Here is a 19,763-nt window from a genome sequence, read left to right on the forward strand (position 1 = left end):
CTCAGGTGAAACCTGAATGAAATCGGTAACTCACGTAGAATTAATTGCCAGCCAACTAGTCAGTCAGTGTCCCAAAATATCTGGCACTCCAAACAGAATTTATGAACTATTGACTAGATTTCAAGACACCAATGTCCTTGAAATATCCAGTCCTATTAGTAATTTTTTTTATGAAACAAATTCGCCAGTTGATCATCTAGATGAATATTACATATTCTGATTAGATGATCATGTTCTAATTTAAAAAAATGTGTGCATATGGACTCTGCAGTGCCTCCTAATAAAATATTTAAGTGTTTTTCAGTCTTTCTTTCTCTTACTCCTTAGATCAACGAAGAAAAAAGATTGTTCATTCATGTTTTGAACTCGCTATGTGCTAGCAAAAGTGTTTCTGCGATAAAAACTCTGTCCCAAGAGCTCTGAATTCCTTTGGGGGGAGGGGAGGGGGAGGAGATGGGGAAGGATTTTGAAAATATCAAAACATTTAATTTTAAATTTTCAAATGTGGTGTTTTGAAAAGTGACATTTTCTAAATGAAACTTACTGAACTGTAGGTTCAAAGTGGCATATTTTATTTTAAAAATTAGTAAAAGAAATGGGCTTTAAAAAGGATTCAGTAATGAAGATACTAGGTTCCTCAGACAGATCATTTTGAATTAACCCAAAATGAAAATTGTCATGTTAAAAAAAATTAAATAAATAAATGTTTCAGTTTGATTTAGGCTGAACTCTTTTCCCAATGTTTTTAATCCAGCCATTGAACCAAAAAAAACCTTGTTATTTCAGAGCTCTGTTCTCAGCATTATAACATTGCTCTTCTTTCTGCTTGACCTTGTAGAAGGCCTACAGTTGCTTTGTGAGTGAGGAGGGGAAGTTATCCATTCCAAACTGCATTGTTTATACAATACCTAGCCTCATGAGATACCAGTTACCATCTCAGTAATCTGCACTGAACTCACTTGTAACTAGCATTGTTGGTGGTGTTTCTGGGGAAGTTACAGCAAAATGGTGCTCTAGGGAAGGCTAAAGGAGGTAAGTTTGTATGTCCTTTTATGGACTTTTCCTGCAGAGACATACAGGTTTTTTCCTGAGTTTGCACTTCCAGGGTTTCCTTCTAGTTCATACTTTGGAGTGGGAGGAATGGATCCTCTCCTACTTCCAGTGCATCACTTGACAGAGAAGTTGGCCTGTGAAAGTCCTCAACAATAATGATCTACTGATGCCTCTGTTACTGCAGGCAGTGCAAAAAAAATCGTCTTAATTCAGATGAGATAAATGGTGTGATGTTGTGTAATTTGAATGGCATGGAATCAAACCACAATAGTTGTACTATTAAGTTGAAACTGTTATATTTCCATATTTCTTTAGAGTGGGAGGAGTATGAATAGCTTAAGGGATTTTTCAACTATGGTGACTTAGAACAGGTAAAACAGTGACCAGTAAATGAGGTCATTTATAAGTGGAGTGATAGGTCTAAAGCATTGCAATTTACTTCAGCGTGACTCGGCTATATTGGAAGATGACAAATGCCTTACTGCAGAAAGATCCACCAGTCTGCTTCATGCTGGCTTTTCAGTTTCTCGTGTGCTGCTTTTGTGCTGTGTTTCCTGGATTAGTACTGTAGTATTGGATTGTAAGGAGAAATCTAAAAAAGACTTGCAAATAAGAATCTTCTTTTTTTCTGTCAGAAATCTGTCTAGTCCCACCATCCCAGTCCTGCATATTTTAAGACCTGAAGAAGGACACCTTGTGCCTGAAAACTTGTCTAACTTCTCTCCCAACTATAGAATTGATCCAGTAAAAGATGCCACCAAAAACATCCTTGCTGCTTTCATGTTTCCTGGACCATCATGATAGCAACATCATTCCAACCCTGGCACCTGATTGGCTTAGTTCTTTTATGCAGGAAAAAGTTTCCTTAAGTGATTGAGCAAGGCCTTCATGGTTTGGCTCAAAAAGAGGTTTTATTTATTTACTTATTTTGCCTGATATACCACGTTAGTGCAAATGCATAGTAGTCAACTCCACATATATTTTGGGAACAAAAGAGCAACACAGTTACCAGACCTTAAGAAGATTTGCTGGGCATCCTCGGTAGCAAACAATGCACGTTAAAGTATTCCTTCTACTGTAGAGGAATGTCTTTTTGTTATCTGTAACTTCAGCCTGAGGAACCAGAGAAGCATGCATACTGATCCTATCTTCACCATGCAAATTCATATGTAACTTGACAAAATCCCCTATTCTTTGGCTAAGTACTTTTATTAATTTCCAATTCTGAAACTTTTTTTCTATGCTTTAAGTCAGAAAGATCCAATGCAGGTTATAGATGTTGTGGGCATTCCTTTAAAGCATTGACAAAGCAGACTTTTAGGTAGAGATGAATAAATAGTTTTTTCATATCTGCAAACCAACAAAGGAAATACTACATAAACCCCATACTGCATCCAGACTACTGGTGACTTGTATTGCAAGTTTCTGACACTATCTAGCTCAGTGTTCCACACGATGAGTACTTTCCTTCTGCATACTTCTTGACTGCTTACTGGTCTTGATCAGATAACTGACATCTGTCATCCACTTCTCCCAAATGTGTGCCTGTGCTTAAAAATGTATCTACAAGTACATCAAAGAATCTTATGGACAAGGAGGAGTTTGTTTCTTTTACTGTCTATCCGCTTCCCTATTAGCTAATAAATATCAGAGGAGTTAAAATCAAATCTTTGTTGGAAGAGCACTCTATATCTCCAAGGAAGAGCAGTATCATAGGAAATCTCAATTTTTTTTTATTTGATAGCTTAAAACAAAGCTTGTTTTAAGAACAAGGAGCCTTGATGTACAAGTGTAGTGTTGGTCAGCTGCCAGGTTGAGCCCTGCACTTATTTGACTCTGAGGCGAATATTCATCTGTCATTCCCCCTGCCCCAATATCTGCATGTTAAGTTTAGAATGTCTGTGATTTAGGACATCCTAGCTGCTCCTTTGGGGAGGCCAACATTGTACTGCCTATATTGAGAGAACTTATTTCTTCCGATTTGTCTTTTCTGCCAGTAATTGTCACAGGAAAAAGTATCAAGGCAGCAGTCTGCTTCTGGTAAATTATTCTGCATAGTTGGATGTTCTGCAGATGCCAATTAGTGTAAAGGATATAGCCAAAATTGTGTCCCAGACAAGAAGAGTAAGCACTTGTTCTGACACAAAATATTGTTTGCATTGGCAAAAGGAAGAGAAAGGTACTTGTTGCTACATTAGTGTCTTTAACAGGTTTCATTTATGCAGGTCACAATAGACAGAGCACTTGAGGTCATATTACAAGTCTCAGCAAGCATAACTTTACTGTCTGCTATCTTTTGGTGTTACATTTCACAGTGGTATTCATAAAGGCTTATTGAAATCTATGGCGTGTATAGTATGTTCACTTTATTGACTATATAAAATATCACATAATTTCTACATATATTCAAAACCATGTAGCACAAAATATAATTTCTTTTGCAAAGAATCTTCCTGTGTAATGCACTGAGGCATGCTATTCTGTGTTCCGAAGCAAAAGTGCCATGCAAAGTAATGGCATATAATTACCTAAAAAGATAAATAATATTACATTAAAAGATTCTTTAGTGACAGAATAAATTACTGTGGCATCATATTAAATCACAAAGACTGGAAGGTATTTAATATGGACTTAATTCATTCTCCTTAGATTGATGGAAAAGGCTTGCACTTCTGGAACCAAAATTTTGTCTGAAAAGCTTCCAAATATTAGGCTGTTTAACGTGATGGGGTTTTTTGTTTTGTTTTGGTTTTTGCCACTTTATAGATCAGAGAATTGAAACAGGAAGTCTGAACTCAGTTGACAGGTTGTATGCCAAGCTTTCACTTGATAGCTCTGAAAGGAGAAGTATTTTGCTTCCTGAAATAGCGTGCTTATAACAGTAGAATAAACACATGAATCATGAACTTTCGCTAAAAGTTTAGGACAGGTTGGAGTATAGTCAGCCTCTGTCCTGCTGGTTTTCATATGTGCACACGTAGTTGAAACAGTTGTATTAAAAATAATCAAACAGTGCTCATCCTAATAAAGAACACTGGCAACTTTTTTTCCCTTAGCAAAGCATTTGTGTTTCAGCATTTCTCTTCCCCTTCTCCCCCCACGCACTCCTCCATCTTTAGTAACTAGAGGCCTCTACTCCCATTTATTGGTTTAAATGCACATGAGCAGAAATGTACTGCAACTTTTAGCACAATGCAGTTGTCAAATAGAGACGAGCATGGGCCCTGGGAAAATAATGCCTACTGCTCTAACACTGATTGTAGCTGTCTCTGGACCAAAGCCTCGCTACAGGCTGGTGTTGCAGTTCTGAATCTGAAGGGTTAAGTCACTAGCAAAAACCAAGAAGAATGCGTACTGATCAAGAAATGACATGCTGCCTATTGTTTGTAGCTATAGGATCAAAATAACAATTATACATGCCAAATAAATTCTAAACCTGTAAGGGAGAAAAAGAGGGGGTGGCTGTAAGTACAGGTGCCAGAAGCATTAAATAACCCTCTCAGACAAGGTGCACCACTGTTGTCTTGAATACTGCTAGGTCCCCCCAGTCTGGCATTTTTCCCCCTTCCACTAGACAATATGCATTCACTGCAGGAGACTAGGTTAAGCCTGCGTCTCCCAGACCTGCCGGCTCCTTGTGCCCAACCCGACACAGAGGTGCCTTTGTCAGTGTAATTACCCTCCCCTTGTAGTAGAAGTAGTTTGTTTAGAGCCTTATTTGCAGGTAGAACTGGAATAAGCAGGAATTAGCATGCTAAAGAACCTGCCCCAGCTCTGACTTTGGGTTTGTTTCTCAGAATCATTGGACAACCAAGGATTCTTTCTCTCTATTGGTTTATTCAAGGAGATTCTCTCCAAGATTAAGAGCTTTAATGTTGTTAAAGAGATTGAAGATGGGAGCCAACTGGCAGTTACAGCATGAGGGAGGCTCATGCTGGTGGTGTGAAGCATCTCCCAACAATTTCATGCCTGGCAAGTCTGTGCCCTGGCTGCCAGAATAAACTCAGGTGGATGATCCTAACAACTTGCTGGGGATTGATTAAAACTCCCTTTGGCTTTCAACACGCTGTCCACATCAAAAAGGTGTGAGAAGTAAAATAAATGTTTCTTTTGCATTTCAAGATACTGTGGCCAATCTCCCTAAGCCTTCCTAATTGGCCTAGGCTGGTTGCGGATGATTAACTTAAAGTTAAATGAAGCCTGCTTTTAAACATGCTTTCCCAGACTTTAAACAGAACGATGAGAGAAACTTTAGACTGTTGTGATATTGGAACTGAGCCAAAATGGGTTATTATTAAAGTGGATCCAACTTTTGATCCAACTTTATTTACACTTAAGCCATCTTAGTTGACAGGCTTTTTCTGTCTCTGTACCTGAATACTTATTACTGGGGGAGGGAGAGGGGTATTGAAAAAATGCGGTTTCTGTCTTGAAAAAAGTGTGCTTTAGCAAGTAGAAAAATGTTAGCAGTTCAGATTGGGCTGAGAGTCCATTATAGCTATGGAAATTAATATATTACAAGTTATTTTAAGTAAGTGGAAATATTTCAGAGTATAAAGGATAGGCCAGAGGAAAATGTGAAAGGTGTTTTAATGATAGCACTGCAAAGAAAGTAAGAGTAGGAAGCTCAAGGGAAAAACAGGTCAGTAATTTATCTTGGGAAAAGTATATTAAAAAAGAAGTTCCTAATATGTAAATTTTGCTAGTAAATTTTATAACAGAAGGTTATGAAGGTTGCCTGTAAAGTAAATGTAACTAAGGCAAGCATTTGGTCATGGTAAAATCTCTTCACATAGAACTCTGTTTAAAAGAGAGAAATATATATGTGAAGATTAGGAAAATATGAAACAGGCTTTTTTGGTATGAATGTAGATGTGTACTGTACAACTTTTGCCACTTGTGTACATTAAAGATCACGTACAGAAGGGTTACAAGTAGCTTTAAAAACTTAAGTGCTCACTCCACAGGGCAACTAGTGTCTGTTCAACACATCACTAACAGTAGTGTTACCACATGATTGCACCATATAAAAAGCAGGTACTTAAAGAATTTATCAACATTGTTATACCTTTCTTCACAAGAACTATAAGCCAGAGAAATTCAAATAAATTAGACACAACTTTTTAAGTAATACTGATTAATCAGTGAATAAATTGTCAAGGAAGGTGGTGTGGGTTCTTAGTTTGTTAATATCTGTAAATTAAGATTAGATGTCATTCTGGGAAATACGCTTTTTATTCCAAGAAAAGTTAGTGACTCACTTTATAGATACATTGCTAAAATTTAATGGCTTACAATATATTGGAGGTCAGATTTTGATACTCTAATGGTACTTTATGGTCTTAAACTCTAGTTATTGCTGAGGCGTTCTCTGAATGTTGGATCTGCTCACTGTGACCAAGCCACCTCCATTCTCTTTCAGGGACTGAATTTTTTTGCCACAGTAATTCCTGGACCACTGCCTATATTTCCTCTCACCTTTCATAGATTCATAGATGTTAGGGTCAGAAGGGACCTCAGTAGATCATCGAGTCCGACCCCCTGCATAGGCAGGAAAGAGTGCTGGGTCTAGATGACCCCAGCTAGATACTCATCTAACCTCCTCTTGAAGATCCCTAGGGTAGGGGAGAGCACCACCTCCCTTGGGAGCCCGTTCCAGACCCTGGCCACTCGAACTGTGAAGAAGTTCTTCCTAATGTCCAATCTAAATCTGCTCTCTGCTAGCTTGTGGCCATTGTTTCTTGTAACCCCCGGGGGCGCCTTGGTGAATAAATACTCACCAATTCCCTTCTGTGCCCCCGTGATGAACTTATAGGCAACCACAAGGTCGCCTCTCAACCTTCCCTTGCGGAGGCTGAAAAGGTCCAGTTTCTCTAGTCTCTCCTCGTAGGGCTTGGTCTGCAGGCCCTTGACCATACGAGTTGCCCTTCTCTGGACCCTCTCCAGGTTATCCGCATCCTTCTTGAATTGCGGCGCCCAGAATTGCACGCAGTACTCCAACTGCGGTCTGACCAACGCCCTATAGAGGGGAAGTATCACCTCCCTGGACCTATTCGTCATGCATCTGCTGATGCACGATAAAGTGCCATTGGCTTTTCTGATGGCTTCGTCACACTGCCGGCTCATGTTCATCTTGGAGTCCACTAGGACTCCAAGATCCCTTTGCACCTCTGTGCCACCCAGCAGGTTATTCCCTAGGCTGTAGGTGTGCTGGACATTTTTCCTCCCTAGGTGCAACACTTTGCATTTCTCCTTGTTGAACTGCATCCTGTTTTCTGCCCACTTGTCCAACCTGTCCAGGTCTGCCTGCAGCTGTTCCCTGCCCTCCGGCGTGTCCACTTCTCCCCATAGCTTTGTGTCATCTGCAAACTTGGACGGAGTACATTTGACTCCCTCGTCCAAGTCGCTAATGAAGACATTAAAGAGTATCGGTCCAAGGACCGAGCCCTGCGGGACCCCACTGCCCACACCCTTCCAGGTCGAGACCGACCCATCCACCACGACTCTTTGGGTGCGGCCCTCTAGCCAATTCGCCACCCACCGGACTGTGCAGTCATCCACATCACAGCCTCTTAGCTTGTTCACCAGTATGGGGTGGGATACCGTATCGAAGGCCTTCCTGAAGTCTAAGTATACGACATCCACCCCTCCTCCTGTGTCCAGGCGTTTCGTAACCTGGTCATAGAAAGAGACTAGATTGGTCAGGCACGATCTGCCCGCCACAAACCCATGCTGGTTTCCCCTCAGCATAATTTGCCCTGCTGGGCTCTCACAAATGTGAGCCTTGATAATTTTTTCAAAGACTTTACCAAGGATGGAGGTGAGATTGACTGGCCTATAGTTGCCCGGGTCCTCCTTCCTCCCCTTTTTGAAAATGGGGACCACATTAGCCCTTTTCCAGTCCTCTGGGACTTGGCCCGTGCGCCACGAGCATTCGAATATTCCCGCCAGTGGCTCTGCAATGATGTCGGCCAGTGCCTTCAGTACCCTTGGATGGAGCCCATCCGGGCCTGCCGACTTAAAGGCATCCAGTTCTTCCAAATGACTCTGCACCACCTCAGGATCTACGTATGGAAGTCCGGCGCCTTGCTGCTGCCTCTCTACAACCCCAGTGAGAGACTTGTCGTGCCCCTCACTTAGGAACACTGAGGCAAAGAACTCGTTGAGGAGTTCAGCCTTGTCCCCCCTATCTGTCACCAATTGTTTCTGCCCATTTAGCAGTGGTCCTATTCCTCCCTGGGCCTTCCTTTTACTCCCAATATATCTAAAAAACAATTTCTTGTTGTCTTTTACTTGGGTTGCCATCCTCAGCTCCATGGTAGCTTTGGCCCGCCTAACTGCCTCCCTACAAGCACGAGCAGAGGAGGTATATTCATCTTTAGTGATCTCACCCTGTTTCCACTTTTTATGTGCTCCCCTTTTGGTCCTTAGGCTGCCCTGGATTTCTCTGGTCAGCCATGGAAGCCTCCTGGCCCCTTTCCCTTTTTTGCCCGAAGGATCGTTTCTTTTAGGCACAGCCACCCTTCCTGGGCTCCCATCCCTTCAAAACTCCTACTCTGCAGTGCGTCCTTGACTAATCGCCTGAGTACATTGAGATCAGCTTTCCTAAAGTCTAGCACTTTCACCCTACTAGTTACCTTACCCACTCGCCGTCTTATGTTGAATTCTATTATTAGGTGATCACTGTCTCCCAAATGGCTACCGATCTGGAGGTCCCCTATCATGTCATCCCCTGTTGCCAATACCAGATCCAGTATGGCATTCCCCCTAGTGGGACCATGCACCTCCTGTGTCAGGTGGAGGTCCTGTACACAGGTTAGAAACCTGCGTGAGCGATGGGACCTTGCTGTCTGCGTCTCCCAGCAGATGTCCGGGTAGTTTAGGTCCCCCATGACTACCGCCTCTTTAGCTTTTATGGTCTCCGAGAGCTGCCTCAGGAGCCCCGCATCTATTTCTTCCCCTTGGTGTGGGGGTCTGTAGCAGACCCCTACCACCAAATCCCTTTCTCCCTGCCCCCCATGTAGCCTAACCCACAATCCTTCTACTTCCTCAACCTCGGATTCTCAATTATTTGATTTCAATTATTCTGATGTTTTGTATATCTTTCTGGTAGGAGTATTTGGTTTTTACAAGGAATGTTTTCTTTAGTATTTCACTGTAGGATAGTTCATAAACTGTGTTCAGGCGTATCTTTAGAGTAGGTTATTCACGTTGCCCCCGTTGGACAGCAGGGTGACTTCTGTGAGACCTCTGTTCTTGATTTCTCCCCCCCCCCCTTTTCTTTTTGCCTTGCCTGGTGCAAGGCAGGAGTTTCTTTTCAAGCATCTGTCCCACTGTGAAACTGCCAGGTAAGAGATGATGCCATAGTGGACTCAGTACATTCCAAACTGAGAACTCAGATTCAGTTTAAGGATCTAGATAAATCCAGCAAGCTAAAAGAGCAGCTTGGTGCCTGGTGGCAGGATAAGAAGAGTGGAACTGAAAAGTTCTATAGTAAATCTGGAGAAATAACTTCAGGGCAAGAGGGATAGGAGTTCTAGATAACCATGTGGAGTATCTTACCCCCTGAATGTTACTTTTCTCTCTGAATCCTAGGAAGTTTTTCCCTCTTTCCAAATCTACTAGCCACATTCATTCTAAATGGAGCCTTGGTGTACATGGGATATATCTTTTTACTGTTGGAACTTGGGCATTAGCCCATTGCTTTCTCATCTTCTTTTAAATAAAATGGTTATTTCACACCTACGACTTGCATCTATTAGGCAAATTCCTTTGTCAGTCAGAGCTTTATTTCCTTTGTTTGAAACCAAAGCGTATCCAAGATCTTGTTGCTAAAATAAAAATCACAATTAGAAAGTGGTGTGTACATTGTCCTGCTGGCATAAAAGCATGCTTATGTAAGAATGGTGATTAGAAGTACATTATCCCTTTATCATAGATGACAGCTTTTAATTAATTTAATAAATTTAGCAATTTAGCAATTTAATTAATTTCTTCCTTTTAGCATGCCTTACTGATAAATGAAAACATACTATGTATAGATAGACCTATTTTACTTTTGCAAAGTATTTATGTAAAAGGAGAGTAAGGTAGCAAAGACTCCTGTGATTTAGGTCTGGTATCAAACAGCCTACATTTCATGCGAGGGTGTAGATGGCTAAAGTTTCAATAGTTTTTGGTTCTTCAGAGGAAGTTATAAGAGTTTACCCAAATAAGTGGCATTTTCCTCTGTTCCTGGCAAATAACTACAATATTAAGAACAGAGAGAATAAAGAATAGATGAGGTAGATACAGTAATAACATTTATTGAGCCAGCAAATAATACACAAACTTCTGGATGGGATGAAATGGACAATACTATTTCATGCAATTTTGAAAAAAAATTGCTTTTTCTTTTAGGTACTTTGTTGTGGGAAGGAAAAATCAGGATGTTGTTCAATTCTCTAATCTCCACTATTTAGTGTTAATCAGATCTCCCTCATTTTTTTTAACACAGGGTGCTAAGGCATGTTTTCTGCGCGACATCCCCTTCTCAGCTATTTACTTCCCCTGTTACGCTCACTTGAAGTCTGCACTTACAAATGAAGATGGGAGGATTGGCCCTGGAAATTTGCTCCTGGCTGGATCAATAGCTGGTACGTGCACTTATTCCTCATGACATGGCCTACCGCCGTGCCTAGATACTACAGAAATATATTTACTAATGCAGGTGACATTGCTGAAGCCTTGAAAACCTTCTGTGGAGCACAGGAGCCAGGCTGCAGTTCTTTATCCAAATGGTGAAAGTCCTATGTAGATGTTGCACAGATATCTTTTATATGAGGTGCTAACCTTTAGGTATTAGATTGCAGTACGTAGACTAGATTCAAATGAGTTCATGTTACCATTAAGATTTGTGATGTACTGATCATGCTCAAATTACCTTTTGTATTAGCAGAGAGATTTGAATTCTGCCACATTAATGTTAACTGAACAAGCTATGACAGAATTATCATACTGTTGTCTGTTTTCGTTAGTTGATTGGACAAATTGCTATGGCAGAGGTTGTTTATGAAAGAGTTTTCACACTTGAATTGCGTGTGATCAAAAGAAACTTAAATATTACATAAGCATCTAAGCAGGCCATGGGCAGACTGTGACAGCATGGTAGTGTTGGCTACAAATGTCCAACTCGAGATCCTTAAAATTCTGGTTTATTAGATGGATTGAAACACTGTAATGAAGTTAAATCATAAACCTTGGGGCTGGTCCCCACACACACACACATGCACACACACAGTAGCGAGCTATAAGGGTCAGGTATACCTATCCTACAAGCACTGGAGTCTGCTGTCGATGGCCAGTCGAGGCTTCTTTCAGTGTGATGTTATCCTCCAGAAGGGGGTCGCCGGCTGGTCCTTCTGGCTGGACAGGTCGGGTGCTGGTCAAGTTGGAGATCAAGAGGGAGCCGCTGAGGGTCACTTTTCACTGCTTTTTATCTGTCCTTGGCAGACTTTGGTGACTCCCCAGTTTTCAGGTTTGCCCAATCCAGGGGTCATTGATCCTCGTGGGACTTCCCCCTTGGTGGCTACTGGATGGCATCTGTCAGCCCCAGGAGTTGTCCGCATGTACGTGCAGGTTTGGGAGTCCGTTGATGAATAGGGCTCTAGGAACAGTCGATCTGGAGATATTCAGCCCAAAAGTTGGTCCCCGCATTGATTAACTCAGGCCAGGGCTTCTAGCCCTTGAACAGTGAAGTTTAGAGATTTCCCGGTTGCTACATTGTCTCCTATTGATTTCTTCTGTTGGTTGATCTCCGGTTTTCCTAGGTGTTAATTGCTGCCTGCTACTGTGTTACGCATCCAGTCACTGATTCAATCGCTCTTTCAGGGGCCCGCCTGATACAAGGAAGTGGCAGTTTGACTCCTGCCCTTGTTAACATTGTTACAATGTATAACTTATTTCTGAAACTAAACACATTTAGTTGAAAGGTGAGGAGTATAAAATATAAGCTACAAAACTAATGCCATGGCACACAAATAGATAAAAATACCAAAATACAAGGGGAGATACAAATTTTAAAACACAATTCCTTATCTTAAAGTGAAAGAAAGAGGAAGGAAGAAAAGGTAGAAGAGGAAAAACGTATCCAAGGAAGAGAGAGCAACTGCAAGCAAGGGGAAAAGGGGGCTTTCTGCTACAGTAGAAGCCAGTCATTGACCACAGTATCCCACACAGCATCTGGGGGGGGGGGGGGGGGGTGCGTGCATGCATGTTTTATATTCTCTTTCATGTAGAAAAAAAAAGATGAAAATATTTCTGATTATTTTGATCCCTAGTTACCTTAAGTCAGTATATACTTAAGGCAGCATAAGCAAAATCATGAATAAAAAATCTGTCCAATAGCTGAATCCCAATTATTACAACCTATAATAGAAATGTAATAGTCATGAAAAAGACTTCCCTCTGCTTTGCATAGAATGAAAAGACAGATTATATAGGCCTGTTTCCATCCTGCTGTGTTGCATTTAAGAGGGAGTTTGTATGGAATCACAGATCAGAAATCCCTGCTTTTTCTCTCTCGCCTGCTGCCTGGGAATCTGCTCAGAAAATCAGATGCTGGGATATGCACAAAGGATAAGAAAAATAAAAAGACAGTAGACAATCCTTGTGGCTTATTTTGTCCTCCTGAAAGGCAGGGACTGAAAATGTAGGCACTCGTGTTGTAGTACTGACAGTTCTGTCTTCTGCTTGTGACTGTACTGATCATTTAGTCTGACCAGTGTCAGCACTAAAGAGAATGGATGTAAGGATGTCCTTTCTTAGCTCAGACATACCTCTGTGCCTGCTGCTCAGCTCATGCCCTAATTAGGGGGCCCAGACTCTTAGAATAGTTCCTGGATTTTCATTGCAGACCTGTTGACATGTTGGTCTTGCTGAGGGTAGGGATTGTCAAGTTCTATTCTTCCTCTTTCCACCATCCTATGGCAAGCTAAAATGACCTGGCAGGCCCTATGCTAGTAGGTCATCTAGCCTGTAGGGCTTCTTACAGGCCAGACAACCTACCTCCAGATCTTGCCTGTGGAGCTGGTTGATGCAGCTGGCATCCACTTTTCCTGTTGCTGACTGCAAGAAATGCTAGTCTCCCAAAGCGACTGAAAAACAGAAATTCCGTAGTAGGTAAGGCAGGGTGAGGAGAAGCAGCATTAACCCACTGGGTAGTGGTATGTATCAAAATAGCAGCTCTGGCAGTCACAGCTACAAGTTCCACAGGCTAGATCCAGAGAGGGGTCATCCAGGCTGAGAGAAGCCTCATGGGCCTGATGACAGCTCCACAGGCTGGATCTGTGCTGTGGACCCAATGGAAGGCATGCCTTCCCTTCGAGAACACATGCAGTGGTGGAGCATGTGCTGGGGTTGTTGAAAGGACCATAGATAAAGCTATAACAATCAGGAGGACTCTCGGCAGACCTCTTGTAACAGCTTTTTTTTTCTTTTCATGTTAGTGGCTTATAGTCAAATAGACTTCCATAAGCAGCACAGAAGAGTTCCCGCCTTCCTGGGTTGTAAGTACTGCAGGCTGCAAAGCCCAAGTGAGTGTGGGTTAGAAGGAAGAGGAATAGAAATTAATTCAGCGGATGCAGGTGACAAGTTTAGAATGTGGTAACAAGTTTTGTATTTTAGGCTTTCCTCTCCCTGGGGACTTTTAGCTGTAGAGAGCTATGCAGGGGACTTACTTGCCTCCTGAAGATGCATGGTTGTGTAAACCAGGATTTCTGTATACCCAAGACTTCAGGCAGCCTGGAAGCTTCTGGACGTTTGCAGCTAGATATGGCACAAACATACCAAGCAGGGAGTTTGTCTTGTTGAAGGGTATACATACCTTCAGCTCTTTGTACTTGTTCTTTTTGCAGTGCCTTGTAGTCCATGGGAATTGAGCTGGCACCGGTAAAATCATCTTTGATCAAATAGCTGATGTTTTACAAAAAATTGCCAAAAAAGATGGATTTAAACTCATGCTAATTCCAACCCATTTTAATGGAACAAAACAATTTTTGAACTTCAGATCTGATTTACAGACCTGAAATATAAGCTGGTATTTTTTAAGCCAAGTCATTTCTTGGATTTTAGTATTTTTCTCTTTCTAGCCATTGTCAGGTGATTGCAGACTGAGATAATTGTCTCTGAAGTTCAGCCACAGAAGCGGTCTTTATAGTTGCTGATATGGTTTAGGAAACCAACTATAATATGTATTTTATCCAGTACTTTCACTAAATTCCATTCCAGTTCAACATGCATTAGCAAATTAATGTACAGTATTAGCAACATGACAATCATCATATGGAGCAGTCTAGAGCGGGACTAGGAGGCACCACACTTCACAAAAGCAATATTCCTTTTATTAGAGAGACGCTAGTAACCAGAAAGTGCTCAACAAGGACTGCAAGAACTGGGGGATGAGGCATGAACTGAGAGAATTCCTACCTGTTGGTTCTGTTGTTAATGTGTCGCATATGGAAACCTCCAAAATATTGAGCCAAACATGCTCAAGTGCAGTCTAGCTCCACTTTACCTTAGCTGAGGACGTGGCTCATTGTATTTAGAGCCAGTTCGACTTACAGTGCATAATGTTATGTTTTCAGAATTGTGCACCCAAAAATGTGCCTGAATTCAACTTGGCTGTGGAAGGCTTGTGCACACACTTTGTGGTCCTTGCACAGTTAAACTGAAGGTGCCTGAATGTACATGTGCATCTTTTGTGCGTGTTTCTCACATGTGGCCTGTGTTATCTGTATTTCTCTCCTCTTTGTTTCTTGTTAGGTCCACATGCAGAAATCCTTGGTTTGATCTGCTCCTGGCTGCTTGTTCCTTAACCCAACGTCTCAGTCTGTTACAGTGTTTGCAGCTGAGATGTTTGTGATGTCAGCTAAAGGATCTCTAGTTAATTTGCTGCATCTTAATTCCCCCCCCCCCCCCCCAATTTCCTTATCCTTCTGTCAGCCCTTTTTAATGTCATCTCCTGTGGTGTAATTTATCTAATCTTGATTGTAAGCTCCTCAGGGCAAAGACCTGTAAGTATTGGTGGCTGCTTGCAGATGTTAAAAAACAAAAAAACCTGAGTTTTACCAGAAGCAGCACATTACTACAACTGGGCTCCATAGTGTCTATATAGATCAGATGCTTTTTAGCACATTTATCTAATAGCTGATTCACTCAGCTATTAGATAAAAGCACAACTCCCCTGTTCCCCCCCCTCCCCCCCTTCTGCCCCCAGGTGCCCAGTCTATATAGATGCTGAGTGAGCTGGGTCCAACTAACACGCTGCCTCTTCTGGGCATGTGTTGGGCTTGGTGTGGGAGCGCACTGAGTTTAAAGTAAAGCACCATTTTTGTTGTCTTTTTTTAATGTCTGTAAGCAGCCTACGTGTCTGCAAAGTCTCATGTGCTTCATAAATAGATCTTAAAGATTTTTGGCTCTTGTTTTTCGCTGCAAAATATCCCTAGGAATAAGAAATGGGGAATAAGGAGATGGGGGTCAGCATCGTACAGCAAGCAGAATTGTTTCTAAGTACATCTTTTGGTTTTCCTTGAAAAATTTGAAGGATAGAAGTCTAGCTTTTAACTAAAAACTAAGATATATCTCACAGAGGAGAAATTCAGCATTTCTGGTCCATGTGAAACCTTGTTTTAGCCTTTGCTTACCATTTTTGCAAATGCGAGTTTTAGGGTGGGTACGTGTGTTCATGCATGGTGTTAGCTGGAATTATGGAGAGCAGGAGGAGTTCATTTTAGTGACATGTACATATTTATGCTCATATTTTTCAGAGCAGCCTGCTAGAAGGTGTGGTGATGTTTAAAGCCAGACCATGCTGGTTTGGACAGAAATTGTTACAGAATTATTAAGCCTAAAAAGAAGCAAAGGAGATTTATGCATCTGTGTCTGACCAAGTTGGTTTGGAACAGATGCAGAATGGAAAATAATAAAACCATAAGAGACAGTGTCTTCTGAATACAGTCTCACTGCCTTTTTAAAAAAAAATCTAAACATGGACAGCAATGGTTAGGATAGGAATGACTTTAGAAATATCACTCATTGGTATTTCAATATTTGTTGTATTCTGATCATCTGCCAGGGTAAATTTTAAATCTTCCTCCAAACATTGTCCTTTGAAAACTGCAATTCCAAATGAGAAAAATGAACCCTTTCAAACCTTAGCTTCCGCATCTTGCTGATTTGTGTGCAAAATTCTCTCTGACATTTCTGCATGAGATTATTTAAGGTGTACGTGAGCATGAGTGAGAACGTGTTTTCCAGTGTATTGTGCAGTGAGAATGCCAGCAACCACAAAGTGGTGTCAAAAGGAAAGGGAAAGATCGACATCACCTCCAAAAACTCTGATTATATTAGCTATACAAGCTTCTGGTTTGTCCTGAAAACTTCTCTGTGCATCTCCCGATAGTTATTTAGAGTGAAGTCATTTCCACAAGGGCTCGTGCGTGTTCATTTTTCAGATACAAGAATGAAAGGCATAGTTAACTTGCCATGAAAGTACGTTATAGTGAATCTCAGTAATGACTAGCTCATGGGCTACATGAGCAGTCAGTGGTAACCAAAGACTTGCTAATACATGCATGCACGTGCATACACACTGTGGGTGAACTGTACCAAATGCATTTCCAGTTCAAAAGAAACTAATGACAGAGACAGAGCATGTGTGGTATTATTCATGACTGCAGAAAAGACATGCCTGATGCATACAACACCTTTCCAACACTTTCTACAAAGTACTGCTGGTGATAAGTTGAAGAGTCAGAGGTGGCTCTTTAGCTTCAGTCTGAGCATTACTATTTACATGTGTAACCAGTTACGGATACTTGTCTGATTTTTGTTTTGCCCCCAACCACACTCCCCTTCTTAGGCATGCCTGCAGCCTCTCTAGTGACTCCTGCTGATGTTATAAAGACAAGGCTACAGGTGGCAGCTCGCGCTGGACAAACCACTTACAGTGGTGTTGTAGACTGCTTTGTCAAGATCCTGCAAGAGGAAGGTCCAAAAGCTTTGTGGAAAGGAGCTGGAGGTACGTATAACGGGTTGGAAACCTACAGCCTACAGAGCTGCTGGATCTGGCCCATGGAGCTGGGGGGCTTCAGTATTGGGGAGATTTGGCAGGTGCCCTTCCTCTGTGCCTGGTGGTAGGGATAAGCAGCCATAGCAACCATGTCCTAGCATCAGCCCACCAAGCTAGGTCATTTCAACCTGCCAATGGAAACTCTTGTTGACTGCTGGTGTAAAACAATGCTGAGGAAGCAGGAGCCAGTTTGCTTTGATAAGTAGCTTTTGTTAGTCACATACAGTCTTGTTTTTCTTTTAAGCTCGTGTGTTTAGATCCTCCCCTCAGTTTGGTGTAACTCTGGTGACTTATGAGCTGCTGCAGAGGTGGTTTTACGTTGATTTTGGGGGAGTGTAAGTATATCTATTTTTATCTTTTGGGCCCTGGTTCTACAGGAGTTCACCCTTGTGCCCCTTGCCCTTTTAATAAGACCTTTGGTTACAGAAAGCTTTATGAGTAAAGTAAGGTTTTGGAAATAATAAGTATTGCCACACTTCTGTGAATTAGAAAAGCCTTTTTATACCCATTTCACAAGAAGGACAGTACCCCTTACATTTTTGGACCCATGCAAGTATATGAGGAAATCCTGAGTGAATCACTGCAAGAATAAAGCACTGGAACAGGTTGCCCAGAGAGGTGGTGGAAGCTCCATCCTTGGAGGTTTTTAAGACCTGGCTAGACAAAGCTTTAAGCAGGGGGTTGGACTAGGTGACCTCCTGAGGTCCCTTCCAACCCTAACTTTCTAGGGTTCTATGAATGAATGGGAGAACTGGGAGTAGAAAGTGGGAGTTCTGCTTTACTCCAAGCTGCTTTACTTAGTAGAGAACAATGCACCCTCATTCAGTCTGTTGGGTTCTGCATGTAATTGGGCTGTTGATATTGTCAAGAGGGCTATAGATGTCAGTGAAGTAATTGAAATAATATGACTTGCACATGTGCAGCTGTGATTGTTTGTAGCACAGGGGATCTGAAATTCCCATTATTAAATATTGTTTCAGTTGCATCAAATGCAACAAAAGCCAACTGTCTTGAGGCAGCCTTATATTATAAGCTTTTGAGGACATTGATTACACCACCATCATGAAGATTAACACCCCCGCCCTGTGAAACTGTAGGTCCTGGATCCAGGGTGTGACATCAGTTCACTGCAGCCTTATTGATTGATGCAGTACAGAATTTCCCCGGCTTTCTTACATCTTGATAAGAATGCAAACAGTTAACTGCACGACAACGTTTTAAAAATATCTTCTCGTTGCATTATACTATACCTCTCTGCCAGGTGGCTGTAGGACTTCTGATACTATACATGGAACTGTTAGAGATTTTGGTGTATGCGCTTTTTATACTACAGAAATTTAACGTTTTTTACATTTTATTTTACAGAAAACCAGCTGGATCGGAGCCAGTTCCCAAATCAAGGATCACACTACCTGCTCCAAACCCAGACCACGTGGGTGGTTATAAATTAGCAGTGGCCACATTTGCAGGCATTGAAAACAAATTTGGACTTTACCTACCTCGATTTAAGCCATCGCCACATACCTCACAGGCTGCTGCAGTCAGCAAGACCTAAAATTACAGCTGTAGGTTTTTGCTGTTAGTTGGGAAAGAGCCACTTTCTGATCAGTCTAATATTTCATTCCTTTAGCTTTTCATCATATATCAGTTAAGCTTCAGTTGAGTTTTAAGGCAGTTTTCTTCTTAAGTGTAATCATTGGTCTTTGTGCTTCCTTAACCAGATCACTGTGAAATTCTTAAAATTATTCTTTGGGTTCAGGACCATGAATGTATTTGTCCACATCTGACATGTGCTTATGTGTGCAAGACACTAATATCAGACTCTGTGGGGGAGGGTTGGGCGTGGAAGCTAAGAATAAGATTTTACAGGTAACATTCAAATGAGGATTATATTGTCGAAGTGGGTGCATATTGGATATCACACATTATCATTTCAGTATACTCAGTGGAGATCGTGGTGCTCAAGGCAGAATGATTTTGATGGCACATGTAAAATAGTCATAAACTTAGTGCGTGTTTGTAGTTAAAAATAATATAATATGTACATTATGCACACAGAGTATCTAAGTCTGATAGTACAGTTTCAACTTTTTAAATATGTACACGCACAAGTTCTCTTTCTGGATTGTATTATGAAGCTTTTATGTGAAACATGTTTTTTGTAATAGAGATCACATTTATAAATGTTTAGTCATTGTATTATGTTACTGGTATCAAAATGCTGGGAAGAAAGTGTTATTGTCCATAGTCTTTGCACTTTATGGAGGTATTTTTGGCATTTTATGACATATACAATGAAACTTCAAGACTGGGTGCCTACCATGGACTTGCTGATATTTGGATTCCTGTTTGTATGATGCACTTCTAGGAAATGCTGCTTCTTTGAATAAATGAATTTAAGGAGAAAAAAACCCATGCACTGTATCTACGGTACCTGCCTTAAATGCTGGCTTGTATTTGGCAAATATTTGTTTTTAGATTCTCATTTACTTCAAAAGATTAAAACATTCTAAAACACAAGACTTCATCTAATTTGTGGTGCCTTGTGCAAGGTTTAGGGTACTATTTATGAAGATAGAAATAAACCTTTCAAACAATGCGA

General features: G+C 41.4%; 1 protein-coding gene across 2 annotated transcripts in view; it reads left to right on the forward strand.

The window, feature by feature from the left end:
- Positions 1-19,763, forward strand: part of SLC25A13 (solute carrier family 25 member 13) — a 136,330-nt gene extending 116,567 nt beyond the window's left edge. The window contains exons 15-18 of one of the 2 annotated variants that reach the window (XM_014603112.3): positions 10,550-10,688; positions 16,952-17,110; positions 17,406-17,496; positions 18,527-19,763. In XM_014603112.3, coding sequence (XP_014458598.2) covers positions 10,550-10,688; positions 16,952-17,110; positions 17,406-17,496; positions 18,527-18,716 — 579 coding nt within the window. In that variant the 3' untranslated portion in view covers positions 18,717-19,763. Of the gene's footprint in view, positions 1-838; positions 1,033-10,549; positions 10,689-16,951; positions 17,111-17,405; positions 17,497-18,526 lie in introns of those variants that run through there. The other variant, XR_009462647.1, reaches the window with a different exon arrangement.

The sequence above is a fragment of the Alligator mississippiensis genome, chromosome 5 (genome assembly GCF_030867095.1).
Source record: "Alligator mississippiensis isolate rAllMis1 chromosome 5, rAllMis1, whole genome shotgun sequence".
NCBI lineage: Eukaryota > Metazoa > Chordata > Crocodylia > Alligatoridae > Alligator > Alligator mississippiensis.